Here is a 12,295-nt window from a genome sequence, read left to right as displayed (position 1 = left end):
GATTCAAATGTGTTCATGCATCTAGAATCAGCTTCATTCTTTTCTCATTCTGTCTCCATTACAGTTGAAATGGTAGCATTTTTTCTGTACGAGCCTTTAAATCTATTCACATTTTTTCACCAGCTAAAGGTAATAAAGCGCCTTGTTGAGCTTCTAGTCCCGCTCCAGGACTGCGGTTCACGCTGTGAAAACATGTGGCGGGAAGTCAAAGCACCACCCTGTTTCCAGCCTGTGTGTGTATGTGTGTGTCTTGTTTTTCCAGAGTGTAATTGTAATCCCTTTGGCTCAGTCAGTGATCGCTGTAATGGCACAGGATTTTGTATATGTAAGGAGGGCACTACAGGGCCCAAGTGTCAGGAGTGTCTACCCGGCTATTTGTGGGACAATGGCTGCAAATGTAAGTAGAACCACAACCCTCCCCTCGCAGCTTCTGACTGTCCTCCCCCTCAGCTCTGTCTCTCTCTGCTGCTCTCTCTCTCTCTCTCTGATTTCTTTTTCTCTCTCTGTGATCCCTGAGCTTTGGCTGGAAGTGTTTGTGCCGCACATGCGCAGGACTGCCCGGCTGCCTTGACAAATACAGACCTGACCCATAACATGAGCTAACCCAATATACTTAGCCATTTGATTCACGAGCTGAACCTGCATCTCACACTTGCTGTGGCTGCCTTAACAATGTAATATTAGCAGGTGCCCTGTATGGCTCAAAGAGATAAAAGTGCAATGGCACGGTGGGACGCATGCTGCTCAGTAACTCAGTTATCCAGCCATGTTGCACATCAACAACACAACAGCTGAGTCAATATTGAGCGCTGGACAGGCTGCCTGTGATCTGTTTGAGTAGCCCTGACCCGCTCCCTAGTCCACAACAGGCCAATGTCATCCAAGACCAACATTTTTAAAGGGGAAAGCAGGTCATTTGAGTCCCAGCGCATTTATTACTGTCTACCTTTTATATTTCCGCGGGTCATTTTGCAATGCGTGCCCTCTGTGTAGTCTTTTTTTTTTTTCAAATGTCACCAATTTTTCATTGTTTCCTTCAAGTCAAACGTCAGCGACAAACCTACAGAAGGCAGAAAAAATAAAGTGCAGCCCCTTGTGATGAGGTGTTTCCTTCTCTTTGACAAGTTCAAGAAAGAACTCTTTGAACTTTGAAGATACAAAACCAACATTGCAAACACTGGTCATACTACTATATTTTTTAAATAACGCACAAGCAGTTTAGGTACAAATTGCTAGGCTTCTTTGGAGCTCTCTTCTTTGTCTTGTGCTGGTTTACAGGCTCCCATAAATTATTGTCAGACCAGCTGATAATTGCTGCTAATTGGCGTTTGACCAACCGTGACCCACCTTTGAGTCACCATCATCTATTTGCCCGCCTCTCGTAGCTCAACATTCATTTCTGTCCCGGCTAACAAAGACGTCCTTGATAAAGCGTCTCAACATCGTAAAGTGGCACCATGTCGAGGGATTCGTCTCTAGTGGAGGCCTCCATTTCCTCCTGCGGATGTGAGGCGGTAACCAGCGTAAGACAGGGTAATATGAGGAATGTTTTTTCTGTCTAAAATATTTTCAGATCCAGTCAGAAGTCTCTGAATCAGATCATTTGTAGGAAAACACTCAGCTCTGGCAGAGCATAATAACTGCACAACATAAACCCTGAGGAAAGGTAAATAACAGCTTCAGGTTTTTTTTGTTTTTTTTTTAAACGAATTACTGCAAATAATAAGAGACAGCTTGTCTTGAAGAACAATTAGCCTTTTTTTTCTAAGTAGCGCAGGAAGAATGTAAAGAAGAGGATCCACTTGGCCATAGGCACAAGTGATGGTATTATCTTCATGATTTAACCCTGCAGCAGTTTATTGTATGATTACCGAAAAAAGATAGGGCTGCTATAATTTAGCCAGAGGATTTCTCTACGTTACAAATCTACACTAAAAAGGAGCTAAACTTTTCCTAAAATTAGGCAGCTCTTTGTGAAACTGGCGTAATTGCGGAGCCAGTTTTGCTGTTTGGTGCATGTTTCCTAAGATAACTGGTCAAACATGGACAATATCCACCACAACACAGACTGTTCTCAAAACAGATCAATTAGGAAAAAGTGCTAAGCCACTTGGATGGGAAAGTTGTTCAGATAGATCATCGAGGTTTAGAACAAAGACAGCGCTTAGTACGCTCTCCTCACAAGTAGCACATTTCAAAGTTCTCATACCACATCATTTATAATCAATATAATATTGAACGACTGATGTATTGATCAGTCTATGAATCTAAATTGGTAAATGCCAGGCTTTGATGTGGGTCAGAGTACAAACCTGTCGCAGGAGCTGATGTTTGGCACTGCTATTCAACAGTAGAGAAATCCATCACATAAAAGGCGAAGAGACCGGAGTCGTCGTCCCCCGTGGCGGCAAACGCAAAAGAACACGATGCACTGCAGCCACACAGCTTCCTGTGTTTTGTCGATGCGGCTGTTGTAGAAGTGGATCAGGTAGGTTTGAGAGAAAAGGGCTTCATCAAAGGGTCAATTCCAACATGAGTGTGAAGACCCGGAACGCACTGGCTTGAGGAAATATGACATCAGCATCGCCATTAAAATCTACTTTGAATGCGGTTGTTTTTAAGCGTCTGTAAACTGCCTAACACCTTCACTAACCTGGACACGGGATGCAGTACTTGTTTTCAGCAGCTCGACGCCACACTGTCGGGATTCATACCGAATCTTATGTAACTCTTTGGCTTTTGTTAGTCTGCAACATGTAAATAAAAAGTGCTTTAAAGTCAGGTGCATTGCGATTTAAATTCAGTGTAGAATGAATAATCAGTTTATTTTCATAGTTCCTGACCCAGAGGGATGTTCATTAAAATGCACTGTTTTTGACAAATGTATTCAGCGTGTGCAGTGTGAATACACACTGTCAGCACATGCATCTGTTTCTACACAAAAGCTAGGTGTGAAGGCATAGCTTGGCTTGGCTCACAACCCATGTCACCTTATGATGAATGTATATACCAACCTTGAGGTATTGCGACGTGAAATACTGAGAATGCTGACCTGTACGACAGCAGTAATGAAATGTTTAAAAGGAACAAGCAAAGTGAAAGAGAGAGTGAAAAAGAAATATGGTTTTCATGCAGGGCTGAGTCAAACAGATGGGAAGTCACATACAGCGGGAGACAGAACATAATGAATCAATAGTTTTTCTTTGTCCGATTAGCTATGAAACAGTGATTTGAAAACGGCCATCATTGTGTGAAGTGTTTGCTTGTCTTCAAAATGTGTGCGTCAGCATGCCTCAAACTCACTCACTCTTCCTGTGGGGAGATCTGAGAGGTTTGAGTAACGCTGCAACAACTCAATCCAACTCGGGCTGCTGAAGATGTTGTTTACTCTCCTGGTGTACCCGCTTTCCTCAAGCTACTTGCGTTTCAGTTAGATGGCTTGACTCTATTTCCCAGAATGCCTTTTCACTAACATCCAAACAAGCTGGTTCTATGTGTAGCGAGAGCGACTGTAAAAGCAATGTGAGAAAGAGAGGAAGAACAGAGTGGTGTCGCATCTGGTCCTGGTGCACTGGGTCTGACACTGCTGTTCGGACAGTCTGCGAAGACGAACGCCCTGGCTGCCTTGTATTCTGGTCTGCTGAGGCCGCCTCTGCTATGGATTTCTCCATATATTGTCGTTAATGTTGCGGCAGCTGCAAAAATCTGGACCGCTCTGGCGATAATTTAAAAAGCCAGTTTTACACAGCAATTAGAAAAAACAACCATAACAAGAAATGGAGTCCAAAAGCTCTCGCACAAAAAGTTTAAAATGAAAAAATAAACAACAGAAAAAAAGAGTTATTCCACGGCTGAAATAGTTTGAAAACTCAGCAGTCTTGACCTTTCCTTACTTCCCCGCTGCTCCAGTATCTGTGTGCGTGGACAAGACTCTATCAGCATGCAGACCGAAGAATGCAATTAAAACTCAGATCTCTCGTCAAACACATCACAGTCCCAGAAAGGCACACCTACTTCATCGGTCCCCTCTCTAAATATTATCACTCATATCAAAAGCAAACGCCGCAGATCTTGTCATTTACCGCCGGTACTGGCTCTGTTTACACGTGGAGAAATGGTTAACGTGAAGGGCTGAGGGGAGATAAAGGTGCAGAGCTCTCAGAATAATTCCTCGTACTCCGACGGACTTTTCGGGCTGTCAACGCAATTTGTCACTCAAACAAACAGAACAAGGACAATATCATTACCCATAATGCCCTCTGCTGTTACTTAAGGTGCCCTCAGGTTTCGCTCATCCCTTCTAAGTGCCACGGTGTCTTTAATCTCCCTGACCCCAACATCTTTGACACAACTTGTCGTTGATGCTTCTTTCCAAATGTTCCAAATCTCTGTTTCAGCAGCCAAGGAAGCGCTCCGCCTGCAGGGCTCGGCCATTACCCGAACCCTCCTTTGACGTCAGCTCAGCTCGCCATGCAGTGTCGAGCGTCACGAAAAGTCGCTCTCGGTATTTATATGTAAACATAATACACGTCAAGCTAACGGCGCTTCCCCTCATTGGAAACTGCTGAGAGTCAGAAGGAAATGACAACATTTACCTTCTTCCGAATGCCCCCGGCCTTTAAAAATCTCTCCCTGTCTTTCCAGTTCTAGAGGAAATAAGCCCCTCAAATGTTACCATATTTATTCTTAGCCTACTTTCAGTGAACCGGTTCTAAAGTGAGGCTAAATGCAGCCCGAGGAGAACAGCTATGCTGCCGAAGGTAGCCATCCCTCACAGCTATTGTTAGCAAACAGTGTTGTCTTCCAAGTAGGAAATGGCATCCTGAGTAGGGTGGAAAATGTAGTGCAAGTCAGGTGCTTCTTTTTTTGTGTGTGTGTCACATCTCCTTTGTTTTGAGGTGCAGTAGAAGGCTGCCCGTTTAAAGCCGCCATCGTTTTCTATCTCTTATCAGACGAGCGCAGCTTGAGCAGAGCCTCCGTGTCCCTCATGCTGTAGCCTGTTGCACATGGTTGACCTTGTGCCTCATTTCAAGCCCTTTATCATAAAGGTGAGGAGGGTTAAGATGAACGAGATGAAAGGTCATCGCCTGATCAAAGGAGTCTCTGATCATATCGAGGGCCTCGTGGGGAAAAACCTGATTCTTTAATTAAAAAGTGCACTTAATTATTCTTCCTCGTCATCTCGGAAGAGACGTTTTTATTACCAAGTTTAGCCATCGTTGCCCCGTCGTTACTTCAGTTTCTGCTGAGTGGGGGACTCGGCCATGCAATTGATAACAAAGACAGAGGTCAGATGTCTTATTTGGATCTAGCTGTGCATGGTATTTGATGAGCTGTGGCCGGAAGCTAAATTTACTGAGCCAAACAGCAGCTCCCTTTTCTCCGACAAAACGGTGGCACAAATAGGATTCGATGCAGAGTCAATGTTTTTTACCAGGCCTCCCATCAAAGCCCTACTTGGCTATTCCTGGGAGACAGCATGCATCCAATTCTTAGTATTAGGGGAGAGGTCTGATATTTCTTATTGTGATATTTATGTCCCATAGAGTTCATAGATTGCTCACCACATTGTTTTCCACTCCCATAAAGGACTGAAATGGGCAGAAGTGGCCGCTGTGTTTATCACTGTTTATTTGTCTCTGTTGGTTTATTAGTTAGTGCGGCGCTGCTTTGTTTGCCTCCAGCTTGCTTGACAGCTTGCCTCCGCTGAGAATAGAGTGGCCTCGGTGTTCCAGCTCTAAATATACACCAATTTTCACCTGACGTTCGGTTTGTCTAAAGTCAGTGCTGCTGGGGGAGAAAGCTTCACAGGCTTTAAGGAACCTGTAGATTTCTGTCTAGCAACATCACCGATCCGATGGGTCTTTAATTAGGTTTTGTTTTAATTATTATTGGAGAAATGGAAATTATTAAAAGGTCATTTTTACTCATACTACAGACAGAATGATTACTGTACACTTACATGTGAAAAGATGAGTTGAAACTGGTCTGGTGGCCGGGTATCTGTAAAGGGTTTTGGTCATTATGTTATATCTGCAGACTATCAAAGCTTTAATGTTGTGTACATTTTTAGTCTGTGCTGAAAAAGCCATCACTTTTGCCACGTTTAAATGTCAGGTGTCAGAATGTTCTACTGCATGTCATATTGCTGGAGGAGGATGTGAAATTTTACGGAGGGAACATTTTGAAAAGAAAAATCTGCAGACAATAGAAATCTCCAAAGGTGGTATTAAATTCTTATTGGATGTTTAAAATATCCGGGGCTTGTCACCACCTTGAACTAGAGCACTAGGTGTGACAGAAAAGCCCTTTGAAGCCGCTACATGTGAAATTTTCATGTCATTACGTCATCTGTATTCTGATGGAAGAAGTTTCTCTTTGTAGAAAGAGGAGACAATCCGGGGGACAATGAAATGCTGTTAGGTACAAATTTCCACTAATATCACGAACCTGATTCAAACCTGACCAGATGTAATTGTGATGCATGCACTGCAGGGTTTGTATGTCTACATTACGCGCTACTAGATGTATCGGGAACTTTTTGCTAATCCACTTTATTGCATAACAAGATGTCAAACGAATAGCTTGACATTTTGAGAAATATGCTGATTTGATTTCTCGCAGAGAGTTAGATGAGAGGTTTGACACCGCTCTTACATCTGTACAGTAAATAGGACCCTAGAACCAGCAGACGATTGGCCTAGCTTAGCACAAAGACTGGAAACAGTGGTCAGCAGGTAGCTTAGCACAAAGACTGGAAACAGTGGTCAGCAGGTAGCTTAGCACAAAGACTGGAAACAGTGGTCAGCAGCTAGCCCGGCTCTGTTCAAGGGTAAGAAACCGGCACCTCTACAGCTCCCTGACCAACACATCGTCTCTTGTTTATTCAATCTGTACAAACACCAAAGTTTATGAAACAACAATTTGCTGTTTTCCAGGGGTCATGTGTCTGTTTGTGACTGTTTTTTGGCTCACGCGGATTAAATGACTGAAATACTGCATATGGTGTTAATCGGCAATCTTTGAGGAGCTCGCCCATTAAATAACTGGACAGAGACAGGCTAGCTGTTTCCCCCTGTTTCCAGTCTTTATGCTAAGCTAAGCTAATCCGCCGCGGGCTCCGGCTTCATTTTTACTGTACAGGTGTGAGGGTGGTATCGATCTGAACATCTAACCTTCAGGAATAAGGTGCGAAGAAGAACTTGAACTATTCCTTTAAGAGTTTAAGGGAGAATCAAATGTGGTGGCACTTTACTTGAAGACAGCCTGCGAGTTTTACACTGTTAGAATCCGTGCACGACACCGTTCCCAGTTTCCCCACAGTGCTCATTTGAGTTTCAGCCGATCCTGTTGGGGCCACCGAGTAGATCATTAAATGAGAGGAGATGATTTTCTCTGACCTTTGATAATAAACTATTGTAATATGCTTTTTAGCGCACAATACACTTCAAGTACAGTGTCACCCAAACCCCCCCTTCATGTTTGATGCTCACCCCTCTCTCCTGTCTGCACATTGCTCCCACCGCAGCCCGGGTGTGTGACAACGAACTCCTGCGCTGCCAAAATGGCGGGGTGTGTGTCAACAACGTCCGCTGCAACTGTCCCTCAGCCTACACGGGCCTGCTGTGCGAGAAGCCCCGCTGCGAGTCGGAGCTGGGGGGCTGCGGGGGCCCCGATTCGGGCCAGGCCCCCCTGGCGCCGCCGTCCACCCTCAGGCTGCTGCTGCTGCTGCTGCTGGGCTCGGCGCTGCTGAGAGAGGCCTCCTGCTGGCCCGCCGTGCTCTAAGGAGAGCCGAGACCTGGTGGGAGTGATACGCTCCCCAGCCCCTCCGCCTTGACCCGTCCTTCCCTCCTTTCAAATAATCAACAACCATTACACAACCAACAACCATGAGCTTTCTGGACTGTACCGTGCCGAGCTTCTCCGCCACCAGACTCAACGGATGCTCGCGCCGACGAAGAGGGAATGTGCCAGACGAACGAGTGCAAAAACTTTTCATTTAGTTTCAAAGAAAATATAGAAATGAACAAACATATACTTCTAAAAATGCCAGATATTATTAAAAAATAAAGAGAGTTTGCCTAGCAAGAGTGAAATGAGCAAAGAACAGTAAGCCTCCCTCCCCCTCTAAGCCATACCAGGTTAATCGAGCTCCTTCCAGTTTGAGAAGGGATAACTAAGGATGACAGACCTGCTCGCTTCCTCTCTTATTTCCACGGCAACAACAGCTGCGACCGATCGGCTCTCGCGTGAGCCGTCGGTGGCCGCCGATCCCTCCGGGACCCTGTGAGTTAATGTCGGCCGGACTGACGCCGCAGGAATCTCAAAGAAACTGTCCCTGCCGAAAGGCAGAGACTGGCCTCCGAGAAAGCCACCATGATGCTTCGGTACGCCGACAAACTAAAAGAGGAGAAAACGCAGGGCGCATTCTTTGCTGTCAGTGCATTGTGGATAGAGGGAAATCTGTCCGGACTGCCACTTTGTAACACGGAAACCTTGCCCACGTCGACCCCTCTCTAGCTTTCTGTCTCCTCCTTCGAGCTCGATCTCTTGCTCCCTCCTGTTCATCCTCGCTCCTCCCCGTGCCCCCCACGCCGAGCCCCCTCGCCCTGCTGCCACCGGCCTGTGCTTTCGTGAACGTTACTCTGTAAACCCTCGTTGGTTGAAAGATTCTTTTGTCCGATGTTAGTGATGCACATGTGTAAGAAGCCCCCTCTCTGCCCTCCTTTCCTCCCTCCCAAAAAGATACTCCTGTAAAGCTGTCTGATACTTTTCTATCTTAGAGCCGCCACGCTCCCTGCGATCATGGTCAGAGGATAGCTTTCACCTGAGCAGACGATAAGTGCATAGAAAAACCATCAGTGTATTCTCAAGTTCTTTTCTGGACAGAGCAACTAAAAAAAGAGTCATGTAGTCCTTTTGTATCTTTGCTGAACTGTGATTGAAAAAAGGCAACTTGTAATGTATCTATTTAAGACATCCAAATGCAGAGGCAACTGTTTATGGTTTTCTTTTCTTTTTCTCTCCGTTTCTTTCCGTCACTTATTTTATTTGGTATTGTTGCTTTTAGTTGTGCAGTTCATTTTCCTTTGTATTGGCAACGTGCTGGCATCAAAGAATATCAGTTTACATATACAGTATCAATAAAGTGTAAAAAAAAAAAAAAATACCACCAAAGGACATTATAAATGTTTTGTTCTTGCTTTAACACTTGAGAATTTAAGTGAATAAAAGTTTAAAAATCAAACTGTGTGGATGATTTGTTGATCACAGGTAGTTATTGTACATAATTAACGTGTTTGAAGGAGTCTGTTGACGCTCAATATCTGCCAACCATATTCGTCTTTGGCAGCACTTGACTTATGGATCCATTTTTTAAAGAAATTCCCCGTAATTTACGTTTCCACGTTCTTAAAGGAACTGTACAGCTTGGTATCAGCGACACTGGAGACAGTGTTAGATTCATTCAAATTAAGTGCTAGATTAACGGAGAGAGTGATGACAGCATTCGGTTCAACATATGTGGAGAATAAACCTCCCAACAGTAGATAAATAAGGAATGAATATCTACTTGGGCTTAAATGCAGCTTTTCCTCTCAGGGACCTTCTGATTAGAAATTGTACCAAATGACATAGTTCTTTCCAGGAAGCGTCTTGAAAAGGATTCGAAAATGAGGGACCAGTAAAATACTGCAGTGCCTTTGCACTATGAAACCTAATGCAGAAACCTAGTGGAACGAACTAATCTCTTGTCTCTAACCTAAGCTAAATATATGAGTTTGGTTCATTTCGATTAAATTCGACTCATGATGATTCCCAGTTGTGAATTTCAGACTTCAGAACTTACACACGCCAGTTCTTCTGACTTGAAATGGTGAGTTGAATGAATGAGCCTCCGGTAGTTGACTGAACTCATTATGTTCCTAAAGAAACAGGATCACCACGTTAGCAGAGGTCAACCAGCTTAAAATGCCCCACAGTCCGGTGTGTCTGTTGACTTTCTCCTTCACACTACAGCTGCACAGCACACTGAGCCTGCACCAACACCTCATTAGCTATTCAGTGATTTAGGTAAGTAAAAGCAAATTAAATTAATTAATTTAATTAAAATCAATTCCACTCTGTCTTCATATTTTCTTTAAATAGCTCCTACGAAGTGTTTGCGTTGTAATAATAAAGTAGCAAACCACAAGGAGTACAAATAGCCACTCACTTCGCCCCGATGAATGAAGCTATCTGCAGGACTACTGCTGGGGGTTCAACCAAATGATCCCAGTCACGGGGCCTGACGGCGGTCTTTCTAAAATGGAAAGATAAAAGTAAACTAATGAGACATCTGGGTTCATGACGTCTATAAAAACACTCCAGGTGCCTGAAGCGCCTTTACATCTTTACATATTGTCACCTTACTCTCAACTGCACCTGCAGTATAATGTGCTGCGGTTGAGGCGCTGCCGAAATGCTGACACCTTGGATAAACTAAAACACGATCAGTGGAACCAAACCCCCCAACAGGGCCACACTCACAAAATGATGGCGTAAAAATCTGCTTATCAGCGTTGGTGTTATTTCCCCGCTATTTGTCTTGAATTCAATCTGGTGAAGATTTGTTTCAGCCGTGTGCAATGTCGGAGGCACTGAATTAAATATTTACAACTATCGATGTCTCCCGGAGAGCCTGTGCTCAAAGTTTATATAGTGGGTCTTGTCAGACTCTCGACAGTTCATCCATAACCTGAAATATTCAGGCTGAACTGCGGCTGAACAGACTCCATCCTTCTGTTGTTGTCGGACTTTGACCCAGAGGAAGGAGAAGAACTTACGGGACCGACGATTGCTTATTTGGAAGAATTACACTGTGTTGAAACTACAGCATTTTACGTGTGTTATCTCCTCCACAGTAGGACGCTAGTAAGCACCTCCTTTTTCTTTTTACCAGTTTCGTATCTGCTGGAGTTTCTGTTTTGTTTTTGTGTTTTGGGTGATTTCTGGAGGGAACAAATCCAACCGGACAGCAAGAATGAATAAGAGATTTTTATTTCCTCGCACATTGTCTCCTGTATGCCAAAGTAATCGATTCAGATATTCATATTCTTGTTTTTTGTGGGATCCAGAGCCACACGATTGCATCTGAATCCTGAGAACAAAAGTTAATTCAAAACTTCATATTTTCAGAAGTCTTCAGTTCAGCCCTACTAAAAATGACATTGAAAGACTCTCTTCATTGTGCTGTCTTTAGATTTTCGCTGTAAGTGCTGGGGCAGATTTCAATATTTTATTTAATTTCTTTTATATTGAATATATTATTCTAAAATATCTCGACAATGAAAAGGATTAGTTTGAATAGAAAAAGAAAATAAAGTTTATGTGGTATTTCTATTATCTGATACTAATTTGTTATGGATTGTATCGTAGAGAATAGCAAACATTTCTCAAAAAGATGGATAGCAACATTTTTCAGATAGTACAATTTCTGACATGCATATACTATACATATACTGTAATAAAATATACCCTGATGACCAATTTAACGCAAAATATACAAGTGCCACAATGATTGTAACACATTCAAGTGCAATTCGAAGCTGAAACCAACTAAAAAAAAGCTACAACAAAACACTGTTGTGTGTGTGAGAAGTGTCTGACTCTAGGGGACATCCTCAATTCAGTCAAAGTCACTTGTTTGTCAAGGTCCCCTACACTGGGCCTAATTTTAACCATGTGTTCAGCCCAGGTGTCGATGCACCATGCTGCGTGGAGAATTAAAATAGAGTTGACGTCGTTTGGGGAGAGGAATTCATCCCAGATATCTCACCTCCAGCAGCTGTTGGCTGACCCAACCATGAAGCATCGCCGAAATACCTCGGAGCAAACCATCCACTGCCCCCTGGATTATCTCCTGCCTGTAATGGGCTTTGTGCAAATGGATGGTGAGAAGTGTTTAAAGGGGCAATATGTGTGTGTTATGTTTTATTTCTGGCCTGTAGCAGAAGCAGTGTGGAAGCTACGACTTAACAAAGGCATGTTCAGCTGCGTAGGCAACGAATGCGTCTTACGATCTCTGCTGTAATTAGCTAGAATTCTCCTGTAATATAAGAACTGCCTGTGTGACTCGCAGGCCACCGTAGCTCGAGGGGACAGACCTCTTTGATAACAAAGGTGAGTGTCAAGTCCGATGCAGAGCTGTAGATTTTCTCGCCTCTGAACCAGCTCCGAACAGCAAACGCAGTGCGTCGCTCTTTCTCCTTTTCGCTGTAGAGTCAAGTTTCCATCTGATGCGCCCCAGGTTCGGGCT

The 12,295-nt window shown here is 43.8% G+C and overlaps 1 protein-coding gene across 3 annotated transcripts in view; it reads left to right on the top strand.

Annotated features, from left to right (window-relative positions):
* The window catches only part of ntng1a (netrin g1a), a 268,615-nt gene extending 259,451 nt beyond the window's left edge, over positions 1-9,164 (top strand). For all 3 annotated transcript variants that reach the window (XM_040126781.1, XM_040126783.1, XM_040126782.1), the window contains one exon: positions 7,529-9,164. In XM_040126781.1, the coding sequence (XP_039982715.1) occupies positions 7,529-7,785 (257 nt within the window). In that variant the 3' untranslated portion in view covers positions 7,786-9,164. The remainder of the gene's footprint in view (positions 1-7,528) is intronic.
* Positions 9,165-12,295: the final 3,131 nt, after the last annotated feature.

This window comes from Xiphias gladius, chromosome 5 (assembly GCF_016859285.1).
Source record: "Xiphias gladius isolate SHS-SW01 ecotype Sanya breed wild chromosome 5, ASM1685928v1, whole genome shotgun sequence".
Classification (NCBI taxonomy): domain Eukaryota; kingdom Metazoa; phylum Chordata; class Actinopteri; order Istiophoriformes; family Xiphiidae; genus Xiphias; species Xiphias gladius.
Note: the sequence above shows the minus strand (reverse complement) of the source record. Positions and strands in the feature narration are given on the sequence as shown.